The sequence below is a fragment of the Mercenaria mercenaria genome, chromosome 3, assembly GCF_021730395.1.
Source record: "Mercenaria mercenaria strain notata chromosome 3, MADL_Memer_1, whole genome shotgun sequence".
NCBI lineage: Eukaryota > Metazoa > Mollusca > Bivalvia > Venerida > Veneridae > Mercenaria > Mercenaria mercenaria.
Window position 1 is genome coordinate 72748797 of NC_069363.1, and position 25672 is coordinate 72774468.

A 25672-nucleotide genomic window follows, 5' to 3' on the forward strand; every position below is an offset into this window, starting at 1 on the left:
AATCAAACATAACATAAATCAAGACACAACATTAATAATCAAGGAGTTCTTTGTGAAATTCAATCACCAATTTTTCTCAAAATTTAAGTACTTTCAAAGTTTTTTGCTTAAATCATTTTTAAGGCATTTTCAATGTTCAAGGACTTTTCAAGACCTGTGTGAACCCTACTAATTATTCAAATATGACTTGTTATTACATCAACACAGCGAAAGAGAACAGTCTCTGCCTCACACTAGAGAACTTCGGTCCTTAAAAATAGTCCATCTCATTCTGTGAAAAAAAGCAGAGATGTATTTTTAAACCTGGTAAAATTGAGAAAAGTTTCTGGTTGTTCTGGAATGTTTGACACTTTTCTTCTTTTATCAATTTTCTGTTCATAGATGCTAACATCCCTATCATCATCGTCACTGCACAGGTCTACCTCAGCAAGCTGGCTTTCTCCTCCACAACCTGACTTCGTTGTTGCTAAAATATAAACATCTTACACATATATTTGCAAGCAAATACTAGATGCAGGCCAATTTTCCTTTTTGTTTCAATTACTTCCTTTTGTATTTATGGGTAGATCTTAATGAAGCAAGCCTGCAAGACCTGTCTTATGCATCTAGGTCAAATGCTTCGAGATATACACAGCACAAATTTGAACAGATGGAATGATGGACAGACATACAATAAAAACAATTCTAAGTGCCCAAAACGCCCAAAAAATGTTGGGGGCACAAAAACAAAATCTTCGATTAATGGCAACTCCTAAAACTTCATTACAATGATCAAAAATATAACCTTCAACATGGATATAAAAATGAGTATACGTATGGCTGACAATAAGTATATATCATAAATTTCTTACATGGAGCATCAAGATTTGACAGCTGCATAAGAACTGATGGAAATATACTGCCGAGCGTCTCTAACGTCTGCAGGAACATGTTCTGTAACAATGGCATGATCTTTACAGACAGGGCACGTGCTGGTGATGTCACAGATCTTTGTGATGCAGGTACAATGGATTTCATAGCAGAATGAAAATCTTTTGCACTGATGTTGATGGAGGAGACATCAATCTGAAGTTTCTCCGAGGATGTATAGATCTGAGGGTATCGTCTCCTCAACGCTAGAAGTGCCACCTCCGTACATAATGCTTTCATATCAGCACCACAATAACCTGCCAAATTAGTGAATAAACCAGTAAAACGCTTTTTTAAACTTTAAAAACAAATCCTTTACAACTCTACTGCATTCTTTTTATCTTGTTATATTAGATTGTAACAAGAGCATCGCCTTGCGGGTGCAGACGCTCATCTGATTTTTTTTGTCTCTGTATAATAGAATTATTGTACTACTCATTATTTTCTATGTCCAAAAGGGGCAATTCTTCTTGCAAGCAATGTAGAGTTACGGTACTTGCTGTGCAGTCAGCTTTTAATGGCGAATAATTGCTCCATGTTTTAAAGCAATAGCTTTGACTGTAAAGGAAAAAAGTTGACCTAAACGCAAAACTTAACCAAGAAATCCAAAAGGGGCCATTATTCTTGCAAAAAGCAGGATGGAGTTATGTTTCTTGCTGTACAGAGTCAGCTTTTGATGGTGAACAAGTGTTGCAAGTTTTAAATCAATTGCTTTGATAGTTTAGGAGAAAAGCTGACCTAAACACAAAACTTAACCAAGAAATCTGATTTTCTAAGTTCAAAAGGGGCCATAATTCTTGCAAAAAGCAAGATGGAGTTATGTTTCTTGCTGTACAGAGTCAGTTTTTGATGGTGAACAAGTGTTGCAAGTTTCAAAGCAATAGCTTTGATAGTTTAGGAGAAAAGTTGACCTAAACATAAAACAACCAAAAAATCTGATATTTTCTAAGTCCATAAGGGGCCATAATTCATGCAAAAAGCAGGATGGAGAAAAGCTGACCTAAAGTTAAAACTTCACCAGGCAACGCCGACACCGATCAAGTGATGACAATAACGCATCATTTTTTTTCTTCAAAAAATAAGATGAGCTAAAAAGTCAAACTTTAGAGCAATTTGTACATATAATATTCAACTTACCTATACATTTTTCAGCAACCTCTGACACAAATTTGTCACAAAGTTTTGGATTCCATTCCTTGGTATGTATCTTCAGAATCTGACTCCTTGCCTGAAAATGTGCCAGGAAAATATTTTAACATCCAGTTACATAGATAGTTGTATAGTGTTTTTTTCCAATACACCCCATTTTATTGAATAGAAAGGTGTACAACTTCTCTGTCATTATTCTTACCTGACATTTTTTTTTTCATTTAAACCCATACAAAAAACAGCAATGAAATCAAGTGGAAAATACCTTCATATGCATGAGACAACATTCATATAATCTAAAACAAGGAGATCAGTGGAACAGATGGATGCTCCCCGATACTGCAAAAGGGTCACAACTTTGTGAAAAAAGTCACACTATGAACTACGAAGCAAATCCTCATAACTGTGAAAAATCCTTCAACCATACCACCCATAATATATGCACAACAATGTTTCATACCCATCCTAACAACAGTATAAATGACGTCTGGACAAATTTTATTCTAAAACTAGATGCCCATGGGCAACATGTCGAGCCCGGCAGCTGTCAAAAGGCCTGCGAGTTGCACAAGACACTCCCTGTCTCACTGAGGCAAACATTTATGCCAAATAAAAAAAGAGATTGCAAAAAGTTACAATATAAGTTATTCAAAGTAACAACAAAGGGACGTAAATCTAAAAAAAAAAAAAAAAAAAAAAAATCTAAGTCCACACAAAAATCCTCACAGCAGAGATAGGTCAAAATTCACCTAAAAATTGGATGTAACATGCATGTTGTACTACAGAAAAGTGGTCTTTATAATCAGGGCTCCGGAAATTTTGATAACTCAATCCGAAATGAAAATCCTGACATCGGCGCTACCCCACCCAACGCATTCCCAATATTACGTATTTTGTAAAACGTGATAGGGTAAAGAAATAAGCATGTCATGCATTAAAACTGAGTTACCAGTCACCGCGCGTTACCATACAATGAAGACAGTTATTCATTGTTATGTGTGATTGTTACTTTGTTTAAATGTCGATGTTTTTCCGAGATAATACGTGGCATTGACACCGTGTGCGTAACTAGTCTAAAAGCCAACGCACGTGACTTCGATACCGTATACACGGCAGATACTTTGTGATGTTTCCTCATGGAATTCTATAAAATACAATGCGTCAAAGTGAGTTACACGACACATATTCTCTGCTAAACAGCCTCAGTATTTAAAGAATACTCTGCCGCGGACTGAATGTGTACGTTATTTGAACGCTGAGATCGAATTTCCCGCATGTATAGTACCAAAACGTCACGCGGGTTGTCCACGGATATTTCATTTCACTTACGTTGTACTTCAATAAGCAACTACATTTTATAAAGTTGTATGTTCTCTTCTGATGTAAACAAAATTTCATTTTGAAACGTTTTTTAAAAGACCGATTTGATAAACAGTGCCACTCCGGTTTTCTTTATCATTCGTGGTTGCCTGTCCATTTTTTGCTTTTTTGTACAGTCGGTTTGCAAAGACGATTTTCTGCATTAGTTTCAACTGGAGCCCAAACAAATGAATCATGTATTTTTTTCAAATCAAGTAATTATAAAAACTATTTTTATCGGTTTTCCGTGTGATGGCTCACTAAATCAAAGACCTATAATGTACAATTATAGCTCTTTGGTTAAATGCAGCGACCATTTGCTTGTTACCGTGATCAAACATAGCCTTTTGAAATAAACCATCCGTCGGATTCTAAATAAAAGAAGTGGAACCCCTGTCGAAATGACTTGGATCCAGTCAGAAATGTTAGGAAACCAGTCAAAAATGTTTACTACACCGCAGTCGGCTGTCTGCAAACATTAAAGGATGTGCCGCGCGAGCACTGATTGTGTCACGCGCTAATTACGGACCGATTATCAAAGTGACAATCAGACCGATTGACACGTTTATTGATTATCTGAAGGTGCGACCAACAATTTCCTACTTGGCAGGTGATCGTGTATTGAGATATCAGACCGAAATTTATACTTTTCTCCAGTATTACGGGATCGATTTTTTTCGTTTTTTCACTTCACGAATTGGTCTGAAAGTCAAAAATCGGTCCAAAACCGACAAACCGGCAAATTTCCGAAGCCCTGTTTATAATATAAGCTATTTATAGTAACAACAAAGGGAAGTAATTCTAATATCTTGCGCATGACACTCCGTCTCATGATGATGAACAACTGTGCCAAGTTACATCAAAATCCCTCTATGCATCAAAAAGAAATGCTCCAGAAAAAGTCATTCTTATATCTGACTTTTGACCTGTAAGTGTGACCTTGACCTTAGACCTAGGGACCTGGTTCTTGCGCATGACACTCTGCCTCATGGTGGTGAACATTGTGCCAAGCGACATCAAAATCCCACCATGCATGAAAAAGAAATGCTCCGGACAAAGTTGTCATTCTTGTATTCTTTGACCTCTAAGTGTGACCTTGACCTTAGACCTAGGGACCTGGTTCTTGCGCATGACACTTTGTCTCATGATGGTGAACAATTGTGCCAAGTTACATCAAAATCCCTCCATGCATGAAGAAGAAATGCTACGGACAGTCATTTTTTAATTAGACCTTTGACCTGTAATTGTGACCTTGACCTTTGAAATAGGAACCTGGAGTTTGCGCATGACACTCCATCTCACTGAGGTTAACATTCATGCCAAATATAAACAAGATTGCTCCATGCATGTCAAAGTTATGGTCCGGACAAACAAATCCAGATGGACGCACACACACATATACACCGAACAGCCATTTGGACAACTATGTCTTCGCATCCGCAAGTGGCTCGACAAAAAATTAACAGTAATGTGCAATAACTCAGCACTAAACAAGAGCTGTCCATAAGACAGTGTGCTTAAATATTCAACAGCTTTCAAGTCGAAAAAGGGCCATGATATGGCAAGACTTTATTACCACTTTTTTATGCAATGATAACAACTTGCAGGTAGAACTCCAATCGTATTTTCAGTCAAGTAAGGTCAATAATTTGAATAAGTTTCCAATACGAGTTATCTAACTTGGGTATGTAAGTACATTTAATGAGAAGGATGTCTCCTGTGACATTTCAATCCAATACTTGTAGCAGTTACTGAGATACAGCTTAATAGTGGCATACAAAACTTTAAGCAAATCTTCTCAGTCAAATAGGGCCAAAATTTCAAACAAGTTCAAAAAAGTTATCTGGCTTGGGTTGTTTTTTTTCCAGTAGATCTGATGACTGGAAAGCATTATGTAAAGTTTCAATCCAATCAATATTATCACAGATTGATAGTAAATGCGTGCAATTTTAAGTGAAAAAAAGGCCATGATGTGAATGAAATTCAATCATCTGTTGATGACCATCAGCTTGTTTATTCAGCAGGTTTGATGACAAGGAAGCCTTGTATTAAGTTTCAATTCAGTACATGAAATGGTTACTGAGATATCAACTTGTACCGATAACTTGAACCAAGGTGTAACACTGGCACCCCGGTCTGACCGTCAGTAAACTAGCTCTCGCTATTCTTCTGAAAGTGGAGATAAAAATCAGACTGAGACGTGCCACTGAGACACATGTATCTTCTTCGTACTGAAGCTTCCTCTAGTTCCTTGGAATTCCAGCCAGTGGTTTGTGAGAAATAGCCTGGACAGGAATCTTGGGACGGACTGACCCATGCACAGAAGCAAAACCACATGCTCCCCTGGACAGCATATTGTCCATGACCATTAAGTATGGTTAGAAGCCTATGACCTGTTCAACAGTGATTTTTAATATATTTTCAGCATTTCCTGAACTTATTAACGGCATGTCACTTGTTGAAAATGCTTTTGAAAAACATGACTAAAATGTTTGAACAAGAGGGCCATGTTGGCCCTAGATCTCTCAACTGAGTTACAACACTTGCTTGAACAGTTTTGGTAGATGATTATACTAAGACCCCAGATGCCCCTCTGTGCATTATTTTATCACAAGCTCACACCTGGGTAGAACCAGCAACATTCTGTAAGGCAGCTGGATGGCTTCTTCACAGGAAGAATTCAACACACCGAATGAGGCTTAACCCCCCCCCCCCCCCCCCCCAACCCCAACCCACATCGGTGAGGGGCAAATGCTTTCAAAGTCAGCAACATTAACCACTCGGCCACAGATGCCTTTTTGGGGGCACAAAAAAGGCATTACCTGTACAGAGGGCAGAGGAAACAGAAACTCTCTATCAAATCTTCCAGGTCTTCTGAGAGCCGGATCAATGGAGTCAAGTCTGTTGGTTGCTCCTATCACCACTATCTCTCCTCTACTGTCCAAGCCATCCATGAGTGCAAGCAGTGTAGACACTATGGAACTGTGGATCTGATCCTGTCTACTAGACCGCACTGGTGCTAGACCATCTATCTCGTCAAAGAATATTATAGATGGTCGTGTCTGGTATGCCTAAAATAACAAATTATCAATAAGACATGTAACCTCATATTACCGTGAGGTAAAAAGAAGAAAACTGTTAACAAATATTCTCATTACATACTGACCGTATTTTTAAAACTTTTTCCCCACAATTCAATAACAAATTCTGGATTTTTAACGAACATTCATGCCAAGTTTATTACAGATCAGGTAGAAAATGTGGCGTCAGACTGCCAACAAGGTTTTTCTATGACCTGACCATGTGAACTGATGCAACTGTTCAAGCCCAATCTAGTGAAGTAAGCAATTATGAACATGGACTGTGACCGAAGTAAATTAACTATCAGGTACACTTCATGGAACATTTATATTGTAAACCAGTCTACACTATGCAACAAAGTAGACTACATCAAAGTTTACAACCTGATACACTCCAACATTGCTTGATAAGGTAAACTGTTCAACAAAATTGCTTTAAAACAGTTTGTTTTCTGTACTGCTGTGTACTGCTGCATTGTCTTTAATATGGACAAGGTTCCTGCTTGAAATCATACTTCAACAAATATGACTTGCTGTAATTGAAAACATTAACTGTAAAATGAAGTTCCCTCTGTGTTATGATATAAACAATGTGTCACAGCAACCCTACAAAGACCCATTTATTTACATTCCCCCCCCCCCCCCTCCTTTCTACACATTTAATAGTAATTGAAAAATGACACCCCCACCTAAAATTGAACAGGACCCCCAAAGCCAAACATAAATGGGTCATGATGGCCCTCTATGAAAATTTCCAAGTGATATCCCTCTATATTTCTAACCAGGTAATAGTAATCATCAGTGTCATACCTGATCAAAAAGCAACCTAAGTTGTCTCTCAGACTCTCCAACCCATTTGCTGAGACAATCAGCTCCTTTACGCATGTAAAATGCCACTCTCCTATCATCTGTACTACATTCATTGGCCAGTGCTCGAGCAACCAAGGTTTTACCAGTCCCTGAAAATCAAACCAGAATGTCCAAACTAATAAAGCCTCGCAAGTTACGTGAAGATACTCAAACTGGAATCAATTTATTAACATATTTAAAACATTTTTAAGCTGTTTTTGAAATATATTCCTAATTGAAACAAATATTCACAGCTTCCTATTATACTATAATAATAGCAAATTGTCATATAAACGTTTCTGTAGGACATAATAATCTGTAAGAGTACCTGGAGGTCCATAAAACAGAACTCCTCTTGGTGGTGCTATCTTGAAGCGTTCAAATATTTCTGGATACAGCAATGGAAACACTACCATCTCTTTCAAAGCTCGAATATGTTTACCTAATCCACCAACACTGTCAAATGTCACCTGTACAACAACATAAAATCAATCAATTACACATGTTGGGAAGCCTCCATACAAATTACTTTAAACAACTAGAGCCTTATTTATAGTATTCTTCTGTTATGGGGGGATGATGGCTTTGCCAGATATGCAGGGAAAATCATGGCAGTAATAACTAACATAAGGAAAAAAAATCGGGCTGTTATAAAAAACAGTATTTTTTATAAAAATGTCACACTCCAGGAATAGATGACTCTAGACACCAAAGTTCAGGTGAGCCTTAAAATCACTAATAAACAACAGTACTTTAGATGTTGAAAAGTTAAGAAAAGTATACCGATTTATCTATAGTCATTGGATCAACATCAGCAAGACTGGAGCCAATCTTCTGACGATCTCTCAGCAATGTTGATCTTGTAATGTCGTCAGGATCAAAGTTCATTGGCAAACACCTGCAAAGATTGGCATTCATTACTCATTTGCATGTTTTTCCAACTTTGAAATGCATGTCTAATGGCAAACACAAATTTGAAAAACTTGATCAGCAATATAAATATGCCTCTGTATTATTGCTCATGAATTTCTGTCATTTGTTACTACATGGAAGCAATTATTCTTATTTTCTCTAACTTTCTTTAATGCTTACTTTTTTCACAGAACAAGTTGCTGACAGATCAATTTTCAGAAGTTTTAACTGAAATTGAAGGATTTTATTTTCAAAATTCTTTGGTTTTTTTTAGACTTTTTAGGGGTTTAGTCATTTTCAAGGTTAAAGATGGGCATCAATTTCAAGGACTTTTTGAAGTCTGTTCGAGTCCTATAATAAAAGGATGACAAACCTTTGTCTAGATTTCAGCATACTCTTGGCCTTCCTTCTCTGAAATCGTTCCTCATCACTGCTACCTGAGTCACTTGATGATGATGATGTTGAACTGGAACCATGGAAAGCTCTTCGTCGCCTGGAAACACAAACAACACAGCTGAAACCTAGTTTATCAACAGACTGTGTATCATATATCTGGTTAACATGAGATTTGTAAGCATATTATATAACATAACAAGTATCAGAGATTCTGTGGATACTTCAACCTATACACATGTAGTGATTCTAAGCATCAAATCAAGCATTGATAAGCAAATGCTGCTGTACTGTAATCATTGCCATATTTAATTCTCCTATTAAATAACAAACTTTCTGATTTGTATAAAAACTGTAAGAATTTCAAAGCAAAAGAAGATGATTGTTTTAAGTAAAACACACCTTCATCAAAAATGTGTTTCTTACTCCAATTAAACATATTAAAGGAATAATATGCATAGTATAACCTAAAAACCTAGGAATTTTGTCCTAGTTCCGGCTTAGACAGTATGGTAGAACATGAAATGGTCAGGTAGGTTGTTGGTACAGATGTTGTTCCTTTATCAAATATTTCTGTTTTTCATAGATATACTCCTAAACCTCAAGTTTCAACTGACATAAAATTGCTCTAAAGACTGTGTATGTCAAAAACACAGGTAGATCAAAAATATCTGTTGATTCTTTTTTATTTGGTTTAACATTGCATCTACACAGTTATAGGTCATATGGCATCTTGCCAGTTTTCTCATGGTGAAGGATGACCCCAGGTGCCCCTTCACGCATTATTTTGCCACCAGCAGGCACCTTGGTAGAGCCAATTACCTTCTGTAAGCCAGATGGATGGCTGACTAACATGAAGAATTCAACATCACGAGCGAGGCTTCAATGGTTAGGGGCAAGTGGTTCAAAGTCAACAACCGTAACCACACTGCCACAGAGGCCCACAAAACATTGGTTGAAGGAAACAATCTGAATGAAAACCAGTGCTGCACTTAATTACCTATTAATAGGGCCTCTCCTCCTTCGTGCTGGAGACATGTATGTCATTTTATCAGGCCTAGTTCGACGTCTCCTTGCTGGTGAGTGTGGGGTTGGTATATCATCACTGAAAAACCTAGATTGTACACGTTGTCTCCTCTCTGAAGTGACAAAATTTAGCATATCAAAATTTTCTCCCAAGAAGCAAATCATAATGTGTGATATCTAGTACACACATGAAGACTTTGTATCTTTTACAGCTCATTATACTGATACTGCTTACTATTGTTAATTTAAGTCGGTTATGGTTACCTTGAACAGGTGCTATATAATGTTGAGTTCTTGGTTTGTTCTCTCGCAGATTGTATGATCTTCTTGTCTTCTTTTCTTCTGCTTCATTTTCATCATCATCCTCATTGTTATCATCATCTTCATTTTCATTATCATTGTCATCATCATCATCCTCCTCTCCATCTGAGCTGTCATCTGAAAATAACAAACATGAATATATGTTAACTTTTTATCAGGGAATATTTGAAAATCGGCCGAATATTCGAATATGAAAATCAAATTCGAATATTCGTAAATTAGTGTATATTAAGTATAGTTTATTTGGAATATTTCAGAATAAAACCGTTTGTTCTGTCGTGTTTGTTTATCGTATATCAAAAGATGTCCAATTAACAAGAAAAAGGCTATGCATAATTGGCAGGGGCTACCGTTACGGATTAACTGTTTGCAACAGGTGTAAATGGGATACATGTCAAAAATGGTCCAATTAACAAGAAAATTGCAATGCATAATTGACAGCGAGGGGTCATCGTTACGGATTAACAGTTTGCACCAGGCGTAAATGTGATATCTTTTTATCTTTTGTTCCTTTTATATTGGCGCCTGTTTTACGTAACAAATTTTAGATTTTTTTTTCAAAAACAATACCAAACTTGTAGATATTGGCGATATTTTTGCAAAATTTTGTTTAACATTTCATATCGTCCACTGAAACGGTTTTCATCCACAGCGCCCAGGCAATCGGCCGTATTTGAAATAAATTTTGAAGTAGTTTGTAAAAAATCAAGAAATAATATATGATCATGTTGAAGGAGGTTTAGTCTGCCTTCGTTAAGTTTGTCGGCTTTTTACTCTGAGACTGAAAATTTCCAAAATGGTGGCGGTCATACAACAGCGCGACATGTGCTTGAATTGGACGACCTGCTATTTTTAGATAACGTTGCGACGGTCTAAATTTTAATCGATTTGAATGTTTCTTCTAAAAATCTGAATAACTTTAGTTAAATATGTTCATGATTATACTCACAGAGTCGTGAAATAAAACACTAGGATCGGTGGGTCTAACTCAGGCCTCCTAGCATGCCTGAACAAAAATAAAGGTTTTTATAAAGGCTCCAATCTATGGAAATAAAGGCCTTTTAGTGTAAAATATTAAAAAATAAAGAGTAAATAAAGGCTATTTTTGTCGGAATTCTCGTTGAAAACACATAATATATATAGGTATTTACTACATGTCTGTGGTCTGGTGAACACAACAGCATTCTGAAAAACTCAAGATGAAAGATACACAAGCAGTATCCTAATAACAACACTTAAAAGGGGGGAAGAAATACAGTAGTATAACCATTACTTGCTTTAAACTGGCACGGCAAGCAGTTCAGGGCTTTTTTTATTCTATAGCAGAGGCCGAATATCGTCCTTGTCCCCCAGCCAAGGATTTCCCCCACAGCCAAGGATTTCCCCTACCGCAGTCGAAATTCCCCTACGTCCGAAATTCCCCCCCTCCAAAATCGTAAACAAAGCAATGGAGATTACTCCCAGCGATTTTCCCGACCGAATATCGGACCCGTTCACAATTGCAGACGGTCTTTCACAATTTTCAATGGGTGTGAAAACCTTTAGAAATAGTAGAAAAATGTTAGAAGAGCGTTCAGTGGACCCGAGGTTCCGGTTTTGACCAGCGAAAATCGATAAAAACTCGTATCTGACCCGCACATAATATGCCGTGGGCGTCTGCTTGTCTCGCGGTAATACTCTTTGATGCGTAACGAGTTCGAAAGCTCTGCCCCTTACCAATCAAAATCCCAGTGAACTTCATACTGTTTGTCGACACCAGCGTAAGTATGACAGTAGGCGGAGCGTCGTATGTTAATTAGCTACTGACAGATGTCAATCACGCCACGCGCCGAGTGACACGTGGTTATCATCAGTATGTAATATAGATGATTGATAAACAATGCAGCGTCAGATTATCGTGTTTGTACCACTTGTTAATTAGCGGTAACAGCTTATGCTGTATTGTGTAATATGTGTTGTTAATTTAAAGTAATTATTTTATGTGCTTGATTCGATTAAATAAGCCGGTCGGCCGTTACGCAAATTTATTATCTTTGCCGAGGTATTTTGCTAGAGCAAAATAAAATATTAATGTTTTAAGTAATCAGATATTATTAGTATGGAATAGTTCTGGTGAAAAGATGAAATTTTATCAAGAATTTTTAATGTTTGCTTTCGTTTTTTTCATATTTATCACACGTTTTTGCGATCGTGATTTTCGGACTTTCTTATCCTTTCTTACAAGATTTTCTAGTACAATTGAAATAACAAGAGGACCATGATGGTCTGAATCGCTCACCTCTTCCCACATGGACCCAGTTTTGAGTATGAACGTTCGCTTTTTTCTATTATTTTGACATAGTGACCTAGTTTTGAACTTGACCTAGGTATTATCAAGATAAAAATTCTGACCAATTTTCATGAAGATCCATTGAAAAATATGGTCTCTAGAGAGGTAACAAGGTTTTTCTTATTTTTGACCTATTGACCTAGTTTTCGAAGGTACATGACCCTGTTTTGAACTTAACCTAGATATCATCAAGGTGAACATTCTCACTAATTTTCATGAAGATCTCATGAAAAATATGGCCTCTAGAGAGGTCACAAGGGTTTTCTATTTTTATACCTACTGGCCTAGTTTTTGATCGCAAGTGACCCAGTTTCCAACTTGACCTAGATATCATCAAGGTGAAACATTCTCACCAATTTTCATGAAGATCCATTGAAAAATATGGCCTCTAGAGAGGTCAAAAGATTTTAATAATTTTAGACCTACTGACCTAGTTTTTTACCGCAGTTGACAAAGTTTCAAACTTGACCTAGATATCATCAAGATGAACATTCAGACCAACTTTCATGCAGACCCATGAATAAGTATGGCCTCTAGAGAGGTCACTAAGGTATTTTTTTTATTATTTGACCTACTGACCTAGTTTTTTTAAGGCAGGTGACCCAGTTTCAAATTGACCTAGATATCATCAAGGTGAACATTCTGACCAATTTTCATGAAGATCCATTCACAATATGGCCTCTAGAGAGGTCACAAGGTTTTTCTATTTTTAGACCTACTGACCTAGTTTTTGACCGCAGTTGACCCAGTTTCGAACTTGACCTAGATATCATCAAGATGAACATTCAGACCAATTTTCATACAGATCCCATGAAAAATATGGCCTTTAGAGAGGTCACAAGCTTTTTCTATTATTTGACCTACTGACCTAGTTTTTGAAGGCACGCGACCCACTTTCCAACTTGACCTAGATATCATCAAGATGAACATTCAGACCAACTTTCATACAGATCCCATGAAAAATATGGTCTCTAGAGAGGTCACAAGGTTTTTCTATTATTTGACCTACTGACCTAGTTTTTGACGGCACGTGACCCACTTTCGAACTTGACCTAGATATCATCAAGATGAACATTCTGACCAATTTTCATGAAGATCTCATGAAATATATGGCCTCTAGAGAGGTCACAAGGTTTTTCTATTTTTAGACCTACTGACCTAGTTTTTGACCGCACGTGACCCAGTTTCGAACTTGACCTAGATATCATCAAGATGAACACTCAAACCAACTTTCATACAGATCCCATGAAAAATATGGCCTTTAGAGAGGTCACAAGCTTTTTCTATTATTTGACCTACTGACCTAGTTTTTGATGGCACATGATCTAGTTTCGAACTTGACCTAGATATCATCAAGGTGAATGTTCTGACCAATTTTCATGAAGATCTTGTGAAATATATGGCCTCTAGAGAGGTCACAAGGTTTTTCTATTTTTAGACCTACTGACCTAGTTTTTGAAGGCACGTGACCCAGTTTCGAACTTGACCTAGATATCATCAAGGTGAACATTCTGACCAATTTTCATGAAGATCTTTTGAAATATATGGCCTCTAGAGAGGTCACAAGGTTTTTCTATTTTTAGACCTACTGACCTAGTTTTTGATGGCACATGACCCAGTTTCGAACTTGACCTAGATATCATCAAGATGAACATTCTGACCAACTTTCATAAAGATCCCGTGAAAAATGTGACCTCTAGAGTGGTCACAAGCAAAAGTTTACGGACGCACGCACGCACGGACGGACGGACGACGGACACCGCGCGATCACAAAAGCTCACCTTGTCACTTTGTGACAGGTGAGCTAAAAAGCCAACAAAAGTATGCATTTAATAATAATATGATGACTCTTGCAAAAGCAACTCTTATTTTAAAGCATTTTTTTGTGAATAAAAGCATGTGACCTTTAAATATTCAATGATTTGAGCATTTCAACTCTCCCCACCCACCTTCTTACAATGATAAGTTAACATTAGTGCAAGTCCATCTATTGCTAAGTGACAGTGTGTATAGTTGCTAAAAGTTGCAAGAATATGTAATAAAAACATAGTTTAAAGTGTTTATTATGCATAATTGTAAATTCCCCCGAGTGATAAAGTCCCCCAAAACTGCTGGTCGCGGGTTATTTTCTTCCCCCAATGACAGGCTGGGGCCTCTTCCCCCAGTCGTAAAAAAAACCCCTGCAGTCTGAACAAAAATATAGGTTTTGAGTGAAAATTACAGGCTATTTGGCCGTTTTAAAGGTTTTTTCAGAAGATTTAAAGGTTTTAAAGGTTTGCTCTGAAATTAAAGGTTTTTAAAGGTTTTAAAGGTTTCACTAGGAGGCCTGCTAACTAGGTATGGTCGGGTTACCCGAAACAAACATGTTTAGGCCTTATTACGTACGATGAGTCACGTTTTAAACAGCGGAATATATTGTGTATATGCCAATCAATTAATAAGATTTAAAAATTCCGTAAAAACATGCCGAATATTCGAATATATTCGAATATTGATTTCAGTATTCGTTCCCATCCCTACTTTTTATATATGTACTGCTATTCTGACTTTAACCTCAGACCCATTAACCAAACAAGAGGGCCATGAAGGTCCTATATCGCTCACCTGACCTACTGACCTAAAGATTATCAAGATTAACATTCTAACCAAGTTTCATTAAGATATGGTCATAAATGTGGCCTCTAGAGTGTTAACTAGTTTTTCCTTTAATCTGACCTAGTGACCTAGTTTTTGACCCCACATGACCAAGATTCGAACTTGACCTAAAGATCATCAAGATTAACATTCTGACCAAGTTCCATGAAGATACAGTAATAAATGTGGCTTCTAGATTGTTAACAAGCTTTACTTTAGATCTGACCTGGTGACCCAGTTTTTGACCCCACTTGACCTAGATTTTAACTCACCTAAAGATCATCTAGATTAACATTCTGACCAAGTTTCATTAAGATATGATCATAAATGTGGCCTCTAGTGTTAACTAGCTTTTCCACTGATTTGACCTGGTGACTTAGTTTTTGATCCCACATGACCCAGATTTAAACTCGTCCTAAAGATCATCAAGATTAACATTCTGACCAAGTTTCATTAAGATATGATCATAAATGTGGCCTCTAGAGCGTTAACTAGCTTTTCCTTTGATTTGACCTGGTGGCCCAGATCGAACTCATCCAAGATTTTATTGAGGGTAACTTTCTGACAAAGTTTTATTAAGATTGGGCCAAAGTTGTGACCTCTACAGTGTAACAGTCAAATTATTGACGACGGACGGACAGATGACGACGACGGCGGACACAGGGCGATCACAAAAGCTCACCTTGAGCACTTCATTCTCAGGTGAGCTAAAAACATGCACTGTCCACTGGCATTATGCCTGCCATGTCTGAGGGTTCTTAAGAGCAGAAACAGTTTTTGTACATAAAAGACACTGTGACCTTGACCTTTGATCTCAAAATCAATACAGGTTATATAAATGCCATCCTCACAGGCTTTGTGCCTACCAAGTTCAAGGACCTTAGATCAATGGGTTCTCAAGATTTCTCAAATTTTTTGTAAGTCACTTAGGTCAAAGCATTCTTATGATGTTGAACAGAAACAAACTGCAAACAGACGGACAACCTGCTGATAGACTTAACAGCCTGCATCATCATATAGTATGTCCCTTTAGGAACATAATAAGGTAAAGAAATATTCGCAAAGGAAAGGCTCCTTGAATCTCCAAATAATGTTTTGTAATAAAATGATTTTTTAACCCCTACAGTATTTGAAATATACATTTCCTTTATTGTGACTATTTAGAATAATTTGTGATTACAATTAACCAGCTGTGAATTGTTATTGCATTAAACGCACCCTCTTCATCTTCCTCTTCTTGGTCATCCACTTCTTCATTGTCTGTCTCAATCGGCATACCATACATATCACGCTTCACTGTCTTACGCTGACGCTTTACTCGACTATATATATCTGTAAAATCCTGTCAACAAAGAAATAGCTGCATCAACTTCAACCATTAAACCCTCATCAGTACAAACATATTACATGAAAATTTAGACAGCATATTCGTAAATGTCAATTAAATGATCAGCCTGACTGCAATACTGGTCAAACGTAGATTTCACGAAATATACCCCTTGAAGTTCTAGATATTGAGGAAGAAGTAAAATTTAAAACAAAATTTTTGCGGTGTGTATATTGAGAGGAATGTGTGGTGTAATGTAGTGGTGGGTGTTGATTCAAAACAACATTAAGAAATAACGTTATACAAAACTCATAAAATAAGAATCATAAAACTAAGCTTAAAAGTAGACAAAACTTACATCATTATCTTGGTTATCATCCATCCCAACTTCCTGACGCTGTTTTTTCTTTAATGGTTCTTCTTCATAGCTGTTCTCCAAATCTTTCTGATCATAGGTGTGATACATCATTCCACGTGTACGTGAGCTTCGCCTGACTCCATTCTCATCTAAATCAGCTAATTGCTCCATCTGCATAATCAGAAGAAAATTTAATATTCCCAGTAATACATTACTACAAAATATTTAGGTATAACAAGTAAGCCACCATGGTCCTAGATCCCTTATCTGACATTCACAGCTGAATTGAATAATTTTGGATCAAGAACAATGCTGTGAAATTATTTGAAAATCAGGCCAGTTGTTTCAGAGGACAAGAATTTCAAAGTAGCCATATAGGGAAATCTAGCAAAGTCCCTAGAATGCCAAGCTTTTAAACCAAACAGAATTATCTGAAGGAAACTTATAGAAGGTCACCAAAGAAACATTGCTGTGAGATTATTTTCAAATGAAGCTAGCACTTTCAGACAAGATTTTTAAAGTTTTTATACAGCCATATAGAGAAAACTAACCTGGCCCTCTGGCAGCTATGTTTTTCTAACAAACAACATGGTCTGAAGGAATTTGATTTGTTTGTTTGTTTTGGGTTTAACACCTTTTTCAACAGTATTTCAGTTATGTAACGGCTGGCAGTTAACCTAACCAGTGTTCCTGGGTTCTGTACCAGTACAAACCTTTCTGCATAAGTAACTGCCAACTTCCCCACTTGAATCAGAGGCGGACGAAAAATGATATCAGACATAATGTCTTTTATCAAATCGTCACGGAGAACATATGCCCCGCCAGGGGATCAAACTCGCGACCCTGCGATCCATAGATCTGTGCTCTCCCTATTGAGCTACATGGGCTGGCTTGAAGGAATTTGGTACAGGGTTATTTTGAAATCAGGTCAGCAGTTTCAGAGAACATTTTCCAAGTTTCCATAGAGCCAGGTAGGGAAAACTAGTCCCGCCCCATGACTGTCAAGTTTATAGATGAAACAGAATGATTGAATTTTATAGCGTCATCTAAGGAACATTTCTGTGAAATTATTTCATACCTGAGCCACCAGTATCTGAGGTCTGCATGGATGACATAGATTAGGGAGTCTGAAAGGGGACCACCCAAGGAACATTCCTGTGCTATTGGTGGTTTAAGAGACTTTTTCAAAGAAACTGCAGATTGCGATGGACTGAAGACAGATGTCCAACAATACAAAAAGCAAATAAAAGGGTCTCTCAAAATTATTGTTTTCGCACAATCAAAATTTTAGGTCATACAGTGACTTTCAGTGAAAACCTCCATGTGCCCCGAAGTTGAGGTACAGGCGAGCATTACGGTAAAACAATGACAACCCAAAAACCAACTGGATGGCTACCACACATAGAAGAATTCAATACAACAAGCAAAGTTTCAAACCCCACAACAGAGGGGGACAAAAGATTTAGCCGGCAACATGAACCACACAGCCATAGGGCCCACTCCTCAAAATAAAAAAAAAACTATTAATACATCTGTCTCAACAGTGAAAGCAATCTGCATTTCACTGAAATAAACAGGTCTTTTTATACCTTAATTTGTTTTGGACTTGGATGTGCAACGAGGTAATCTGCAGTTCTTCGAGGTCTACGTGGTCGCCCTGGAGATCTTGGCCTTCCTTGTTGTCCTAGAGATCTCAGTCTTCCTGGTGATCTTCCACGCCCCTTTGATGATTTTCTGTCACCAGCACCACCATCTTCATCATCAACATCCTTAAAAGATGCATGTCGCCGACCACGTCTTGTCTGCCTTGGGAAATCTATGTCACTGTCTGTATCTGCATCACAATAGATCTACTTTATTAACATCAGGCTAGTTACAACTGCTTCCAATAATGTAAAGATAGTAGCTTTATTTGCTGACAGCTCTAACTGCATGCCTAGGGATGTCTGTCACATAAAGAAGAAATTTTTGACGATACTCAGATGTCTGAGCAAATTGTCACAGATTTCATGAAGAATTCTATGTTATTTGCTGTCAGTGGAAACAAGTTTGACACTTCACAAAATTGGTAAGTCTGTTCAAATCGAACCTGTTTTTGATCATTTTTAGTGTTATTTTGCATCAAATATGTGACCATCTTTGAACAAACAAACAAAAATAGCTAAATAAACATAATGCTTTTTTCCCCCTTAAATGTCAATGATTTAATGACCAGCCATGTTTCTATGTCACAGATTTCTATTTACAGTGTAGCAGGTTTTCGACAACAATTTTTGATTATGATAAATATGTAATTCGGACATTTCATTTACTTTGAGACCTTAATAATCTATTGACCCTCTGCATATTGTCTCTTCACCCTGTATGCTAAGTCGAATAGCTCTTAAGCTGTGCTACAAATGCAACAGTTCGATCCTCTGGCGGGGCTTATGTTCTCCGTGACTATTTGATAAACGACATTGTGTCTGAAATCATTAGTCCTCCACCTCTGATTCATGTGGGGAAGTTGGCAGTTACTTACGGAGAACAGGTTTGTACTGGTACAGAATCCAGAAACACTGGTTAGGTTAACTGCCTGCCGTTACATGACTGAATACTGTTGAAAAACGGCGTTAAAAACAAATAAACAATAAACAAATGCAACAAGAGGGCCATGATGGCCCTACATCGCTCACCTGAATTTAGTTGCTTGCTTGAACAGTTAACCAATATTTGTAAGTTAAAAGGGGCCATAATTCAACCAAAATCCTTGATGGAGTTATATACTCTTGCCATAAACTTGACATGGTGATGGTACACAAGTGTTGGGAGTTTCAAGGCTTTATCTAAAAAAGCTTTGTCAAAATGAGGATTGGTACAAAAAAATTAACCAAGATGTGACGCTGACGCTGTGGTGAGTAGGATAGCTCTACTTATTCTTTGAATAGTCGAGCTAAAAAGAGCCATAACTGAGCCACAATCCTTGTCCTAGTTATGTACCAGTGACTTTTTTTTGGAAAAAATAAAGGTGCCTGTGCCCGCTGAATTGGGAAAATAAGCGCGATAATTCCCCAAATTGGGAAAAATAGAAATATGTTTAATTTCCATACTAAGTGATATAAATCTGTACATTTCCTTACTGAATGTTGTTTGAAGAGTGTATATTTTTTCAAAACCACTTTTGGATTTGAAATCGTGAAATTTTTGGGTGATAAAATAAATTAAGACACCAATACAACAGGGATATAAATTAACACTCGCCCAGTCGCCCAGTGCGACCATATTTGAAGCTTGTCGAGTCAATTTTCCGAAATAGTCGCCCAGCCGGCGAATGGCTTTGGATTCTCCTATTAATGTCAATATTCTGGGTTTTTCCGAGACTGTCTTATTAATATGCACTACGTCACTTAAATCAACCAATCAAAATTACCGATATATACTACGACCAATCGGAATACGCGGATCATTTACTCCATAGAAATACAGCATGAGAAAGTAGAGGTTAAAGGCGTATGCTAGAATTCCCTGTATATGAGATGGGCATTTCCCCCAAAAATGACGTTTTCAAGGGCAGATAACTCTTTTTCGAATCCGGTGACCTATGATTTTTATTGCATTTTTTTGTTTCTTAGATGATTGTCCTTCAATATCCAAAGTTTAAAGAAATTCTGTTATTGGGAAAATTTTCACACCAAATTCTAGCATATGTCCTTAAAGAGCTTAGAACGGCCGGTCGCGGCGACAAAACGAAATATTATCAGGATTATTTAAAGACCTAAAGGCCAATGAGGACTTTTAATGAAAAATGGGCTGTTAACAGACCGCGGCTGCATAGAACACCGATCGCAACATGGTTTGTACTTTTTGTACAAGTAATAATTTCGTAATTGCGAGTCCTGTAACTCGACAATGTAACAAAATACTAGAATTCAGATGTCCATAAGCGTGCAGCCTCTATCAAAATGCCCATAAACAACCCAAATCCTCTAGTGCTGCAAAAATCATTTAAACTTTAAGTGCGTCTGTGTTTGAGAGGCTGTGTCCTATATTTAGAACATGTCATGCACTGGTTGATTACAACTTTCCTTTTCAGTGTGAGTTTGATGAGTGTTCTGTAATTATATTTAAGAAATTGATGTATTTTAGCAGGAAGCAAGTTACAAGACTTACTATTAAGTATGTCGATCTAAACCGCTGTTAGTATATTTTTCCGCTAATAATAGCTGGGCCCCTAACTTTTAGGCTGGGCCCCTAGAATTTGCCTGTTAGGAGCCCAGTTGGCTAATAGGGTCTGAGTGTTAATTTATATCCCTGTACAACTTGTAATAATTGTATTTATCAATTTTCACTTCATGCCCTTGAAATTTGATAACGTCCGAAATTTTGACTATCCGAAAATCGGTACAATCGCGGCAATTTTGATCTCCAATTTTTCAAAAACTAGGAGAGATATTGTCATTTTTCATTACCATAAATGATTAAATGACATAATGGAACATATTTAAACCGACTAAAGTGCATATTTCTCTTGAAAATCGGCAATATTTTGTTTGTCACGTGTTTTCGCGACGGTAACCTTGATGCGATTTTGATCTTAAAAAGGACGTTTTTGATGCCATTTCTGCCAATTTCATGTTAGATATCGCTGATCTCACGCCCGAATATAAACTGTTACATTTTGGAAATAAAATCTTATAGTTTGAGGGGGGAAAACATCTCTTTTTTAGGGGAAAAATTGACGATTTTTTGGGAAAAAATGGCCTATTTTGGCGAGGGGAAAGTGCCGATATTCGGCAGTAAAAATACGCAAAAAAAATCACTGTGTACTCTTGCCTACATACGAAAACTGTGATGGTAAATATGTGGTCAAAGTTCAAAGCCATATGTCATACAGTTTAGACAAAATATGGACTTGTGCCAAAACTGAACCAATTTCCAAGTCCAAAAAGGGCCATAATTCAGTCAAAATATTTGACAGAGTTACGTAACCTTGCCTGCAAATAGATACTATTATTATAAACAAACGATAAAAGTTTAAAAGCCATAAGTAAAACGGTTTACACAAAATATGGACTGATACAAAAACTGAACCAATTCCAAGTCCAACAAGGAGCTGCGTTCAATAAACGCTTGATGCCCCCGGTGGCATCCTTGTCGATACAAAGCAACCTTAGTCCAAAACGAGGTCAAGGTCAAACTGAGGTCAGGTGATGTTTGAAGATGAGGAATGGTCACAGGTTTCCTCTGTATTAGTATCAATTCATTCTTGTAAGCGGTATTAATGCTAGACGAAATGGTCCCATTTGGTTAACCAAGAGATGGCCAATATAAAGCAACCTAAGTCCAAAATGAGGTCAAGGTCAAGGTCAAACTGAGGTCAGGTTATGCTTGAAGATGAGGAATGGTCACAGGTTACATCTGTATTAGTATCAATTCATTCTTGTAAGCGGTATTGATGCTAGATGAAACGGTCCCATTTGGTTAAACAAGAGATGGCCTATATAAAGCAACCTAAGTCCAAAATGAGGTCAAGGTCAAGGTCAAACTGAGGTCATGTGATGTCTGAAGATGAGCAATGTTCACAGGTTACATCTGCATTAGTATCAAGTCATTCTAGTAAGGGGTATTGACGCTAGACGAAACAGTCCCATTTGGTTAACCTCATACGGACGGACGGACAGGACGATCACTACATGCCTCCCGCATCAGTAGATGCCGGGGGCATAAAAAGGGCCAAAATATCTTTGACATAGTTACATACCATAGTCAGACTACAGATGGAGATCATGGCGATGAACAAGTATCAGGGTGTTTTTTTTTTCCTTCATAATATCGGCCGTTAATAGGCCCCTTCCCCTCAGAAAATTTATTTTAAATCATGCAGTTTTCCCAAAAAATTGACTGTACATTAAGTTTTTTATTCGCCTTTGCCCAAATACTGAGCTATTTTTTCCCCCAAATCATAGGCCTGGGGCCCCTTCCCCTCCTGGTAAGAAAAACACTGAGTATTCATAGTTTCAAAGCCACATGTCAAATAGTTTTGACAAAATGTGGACTTGTACAAGAACAAAACCAATTTTTAAGTCCAACTAGAAGATGCTTTTGTAGAAAAGCGCATGTCTCCCCCAATGCACAGTGAGTCATATAGGCAAGAAGTCAATAGGGGACAGGAGCGGAAGCCAAAGGGACACTAATGGTTGGCTGAAATGGGGATCATTTACTTGTCATGCCCAATCATCCCACTAATCATCATTCTGGGCCTAGTGGTTCTCAAGTTATGAACTGGAAACAGTTTTCCCTGTTCAGGCCCCTGTGACTTTGACCTTTGATCCAGTGACCCCAAAATCAGTAGGGGGCATCTACTCTGCATGTCCAATTATTTAATAAGTTTCAATATTCTGGGTCAAGTGGTTCTCAAGTTACTGACTGGAAAGAGTTCTTTTATATTCAGACCCCTGTGACCTTGACCTTTGGTGGAGTGACCCAACAGCAATAGGGGTCATCTTAACTGTAAGGGGTCATCTATTCTGTAAGTCCTATCATCCTATGGAGTTTGAAGGTTCTAGGTCTAATGGTTCTCAAGTTATTGACCGGAAATAGATATCCATGTTCTGTCTGCTGTGACCTTGACCTTTAATAGAGTTACCTCAAAATCAACAGGGGTCACCTACTCAGCATGTCCAATCATCCTATAAAGTTTCAACATTCTGGGTCAAGTGGTTCTCAAGTTATTGAATGGCGGGGGGGGGGGGGTGGGGGGGGGAACATTGCTGCATTGCATATATCACTTGCTATCTACAATTACCATTTTTAGCTATATATGCAAAACCTTATCTAATTCTTTGGTTTGCATTCTGGAAATAGAAAACTTTTATTGTTCCACATATATCACCTTACTTTAAATACATCTAATATTTAAAATGGGAAGTAATAACAAACACAAACGAGAAAGGAAAGTTAACTTTGGTCCCTAAGACCATGACCTTTATCCAGAGTTATTAGAATATGCATTACAGACTGACTTAAATGTCACAGTTGCAGGGTGGTACTTCCCTCTGTCTGTTATATTTCTAACATGTTTTACTCAAATAAACCAAACCATGTCACAGATTTGGCTTCAGAAAGAAAGATGGAAACTGAGACAGACAACACCAAAATTCTTCAACATTCTGTTGGGGATAACAAAAGCTTACCCTCATTCACATAGTCTTCCACATACGTAACCCTGAAAAAAAGAGATAAATGTTTTTAATAGAAAACAAATTGAACAGGAGGGTCATGATGAAAAACTATGGATATGAGGTTGGGGTAAGGTAGGTGTAATATTGTTGAGGGTCACCCAAGAAACGTCTAAGGTAAAGGTAAAGGTAAAGGTCTTGTTTATTACAGTGTCACCCCTATTGAAAGGGCCAGCCAATCTGGCTTATGAGACACCTTTATTGTGCATACCAATTACCTCCCAACTTCTACCACTATGCCAGGCGCCAGGCGGATAGAAGTCAGTAACCATTCATTTAACTAGCTCGCGCCTCACAATCCGGCCTTTTCAGAACGAGTCCGATGACAAACATCTCCCGGACAAACATGCTGACAACGTTTTATGTAAATCAGGTATATCATATACTAAGGTTTCAGGGCTTTTCATCCTTATATAACAAAGTCCAATATTCGGCCACTTCCCAATTGAAAATAAGGTCATTTTTTCCCATGTTTGGGGGGGGGGGGGGGGGGGGGGGGGGGGGGGGGGGGGGGGGGGGGGGGGGGGGGGGGAGCACGGCAATAGGAAGCAATGAGCTCATTTATAGGTCATTTTTTTCCATGGGGGGGGGGGGGGGGGGGGGGGCGCGCAATAGGAAGCAATGAGCTCATTTATGATTAGGAAACCACCAAATTGTGTCCTCTGTTACATACCTCTTTTGCAGAAGAAAACAAGGCAGTCTGAAAGACAGCTAAATCCCCGCTACTACTACGGACAGTGAAAGGGTAAATCTTTGACCTATAGCTGTGACCTTGACCTTGAACTGACATGGCTGACTCCTGAGTTCTGGATGAGGTGATCATTTGACCCAAGTTTCCTGAAAATCCTTCAAGGGGTTTAGGAGATACAGAGCTCAAACCTTTGACCTTCAGTTGTGACCTTGACCTTGAGTTGACATGGCTGACTCATGAGTTCTGGATGAGGTGATCATTTGACACCAAGTTTGATGAAAATCCTTGAAATCCTTCAAGGGTTTTAGGAGATGCAGAGTGGACACAAAATGGAAGGCTCAAACCTTTGACCCTAAGTTGTGACCTTGACCTTGAGCCGGCATGGCTAACTCATAATTTCTGCACATCGTTTTGATGAGGTGATCATTTGACCCAAGTTTTATAAAATTCCTTCAAGGGGTTTAGGAGATATAGAGCAGACACAAAACGGAAGGCTCAAACCTTTGACCTTGAGTTGTGACCTTGACCTTGAGCCAACAAGGCTGACTCATGGGTTCTGCACATTGTCAAATGGAAAATGTACCCTCTAGAGGGTTTACATAATTTTCTATAATTATACCTAGTGACCTAGTTTTGAACTTGACCTAGATTTTATAGATAAACATTCTGACAAATATGTACAATGATCAGATAGAGAATGTGGCCTTCAGAGCTTTAAACACGGTTTTTGTTTGATTTGACCTACTGACCTAGCTTTTTAGTTTATACTGGTTTATTTCAGCTTTTTTAAGCACTCTCAAGCCCGCTTCCTGGCAAAACCAGTACTGGTGTCACATGTGGAGGTGTTCAGCAACCTACATCTTGACAACAAAACCACTGCTGCCTCTAGTTTTTAACTTCAGCAGAGTCAAAGTGACAATCCTGAAAATATGCTTGGGGTTTGGGGCCACTGTCCCAAAGCAGAGTCGAGGGGCAGAGCCTTTGTAGGGGGACAGGGTGCCAAAGCCCCAAATGAAAACACAGCTTTTAACTTTGCAATTCATTCTACATTTGACCCATAGGTGTGTTTAGTATATTTCCCTTGAAATATCTTTAAAAACCTACTTCCAAGTTAATTT

At 38.0% G+C, this 25672-nt stretch overlaps 2 protein-coding genes across 2 annotated transcripts in view; both read right to left on the reverse strand.

The window, feature by feature from the left end:
- LOC123524418 (trifunctional enzyme subunit beta, mitochondrial-like) overlaps positions 1–25672 on the reverse strand; it is a 150832-nt gene that overhangs the window by 57365 nt on the left and 67795 nt on the right. The window lies entirely within an intron of this gene.
- The window catches only part of LOC123525693 (ATPase family AAA domain-containing protein 2-like), a 67143-nt gene that overhangs the window by 23050 nt on the left and 18421 nt on the right, over positions 1–25672 (reverse strand). Inside the window, exons 3-16 of the mRNA XM_053538876.1 lie at positions 23819–23850; positions 18236–18480; positions 16647–16817; positions 16180–16303; positions 9942–10115; positions 9652–9790; positions 8632–8751; positions 8130–8244; positions 7675–7816; positions 7308–7456; positions 6240–6488; positions 2047–2137; positions 852–1166; positions 304–466 (exon numbers count right to left, since the gene is read on the reverse strand). Of these exons, the coding sequence (XP_053394851.1) occupies positions 304–466; positions 852–1166; positions 2047–2137; positions 6240–6488; positions 7308–7456; positions 7675–7816; positions 8130–8244; positions 8632–8751; positions 9652–9790; positions 9942–10115; positions 16180–16303; positions 16647–16817 (1952 nt within the window). The 5' untranslated portion in view covers positions 18236–18480; positions 23819–23850. The remainder of the gene's footprint in view (positions 1–303; positions 467–851; positions 1167–2046; positions 2138–6239; positions 6489–7307; positions 7457–7674; positions 7817–8129; positions 8245–8631; positions 8752–9651; positions 9791–9941; positions 10116–16179; positions 16304–16646; positions 16818–18235; positions 18481–23818; positions 23851–25672) is intronic.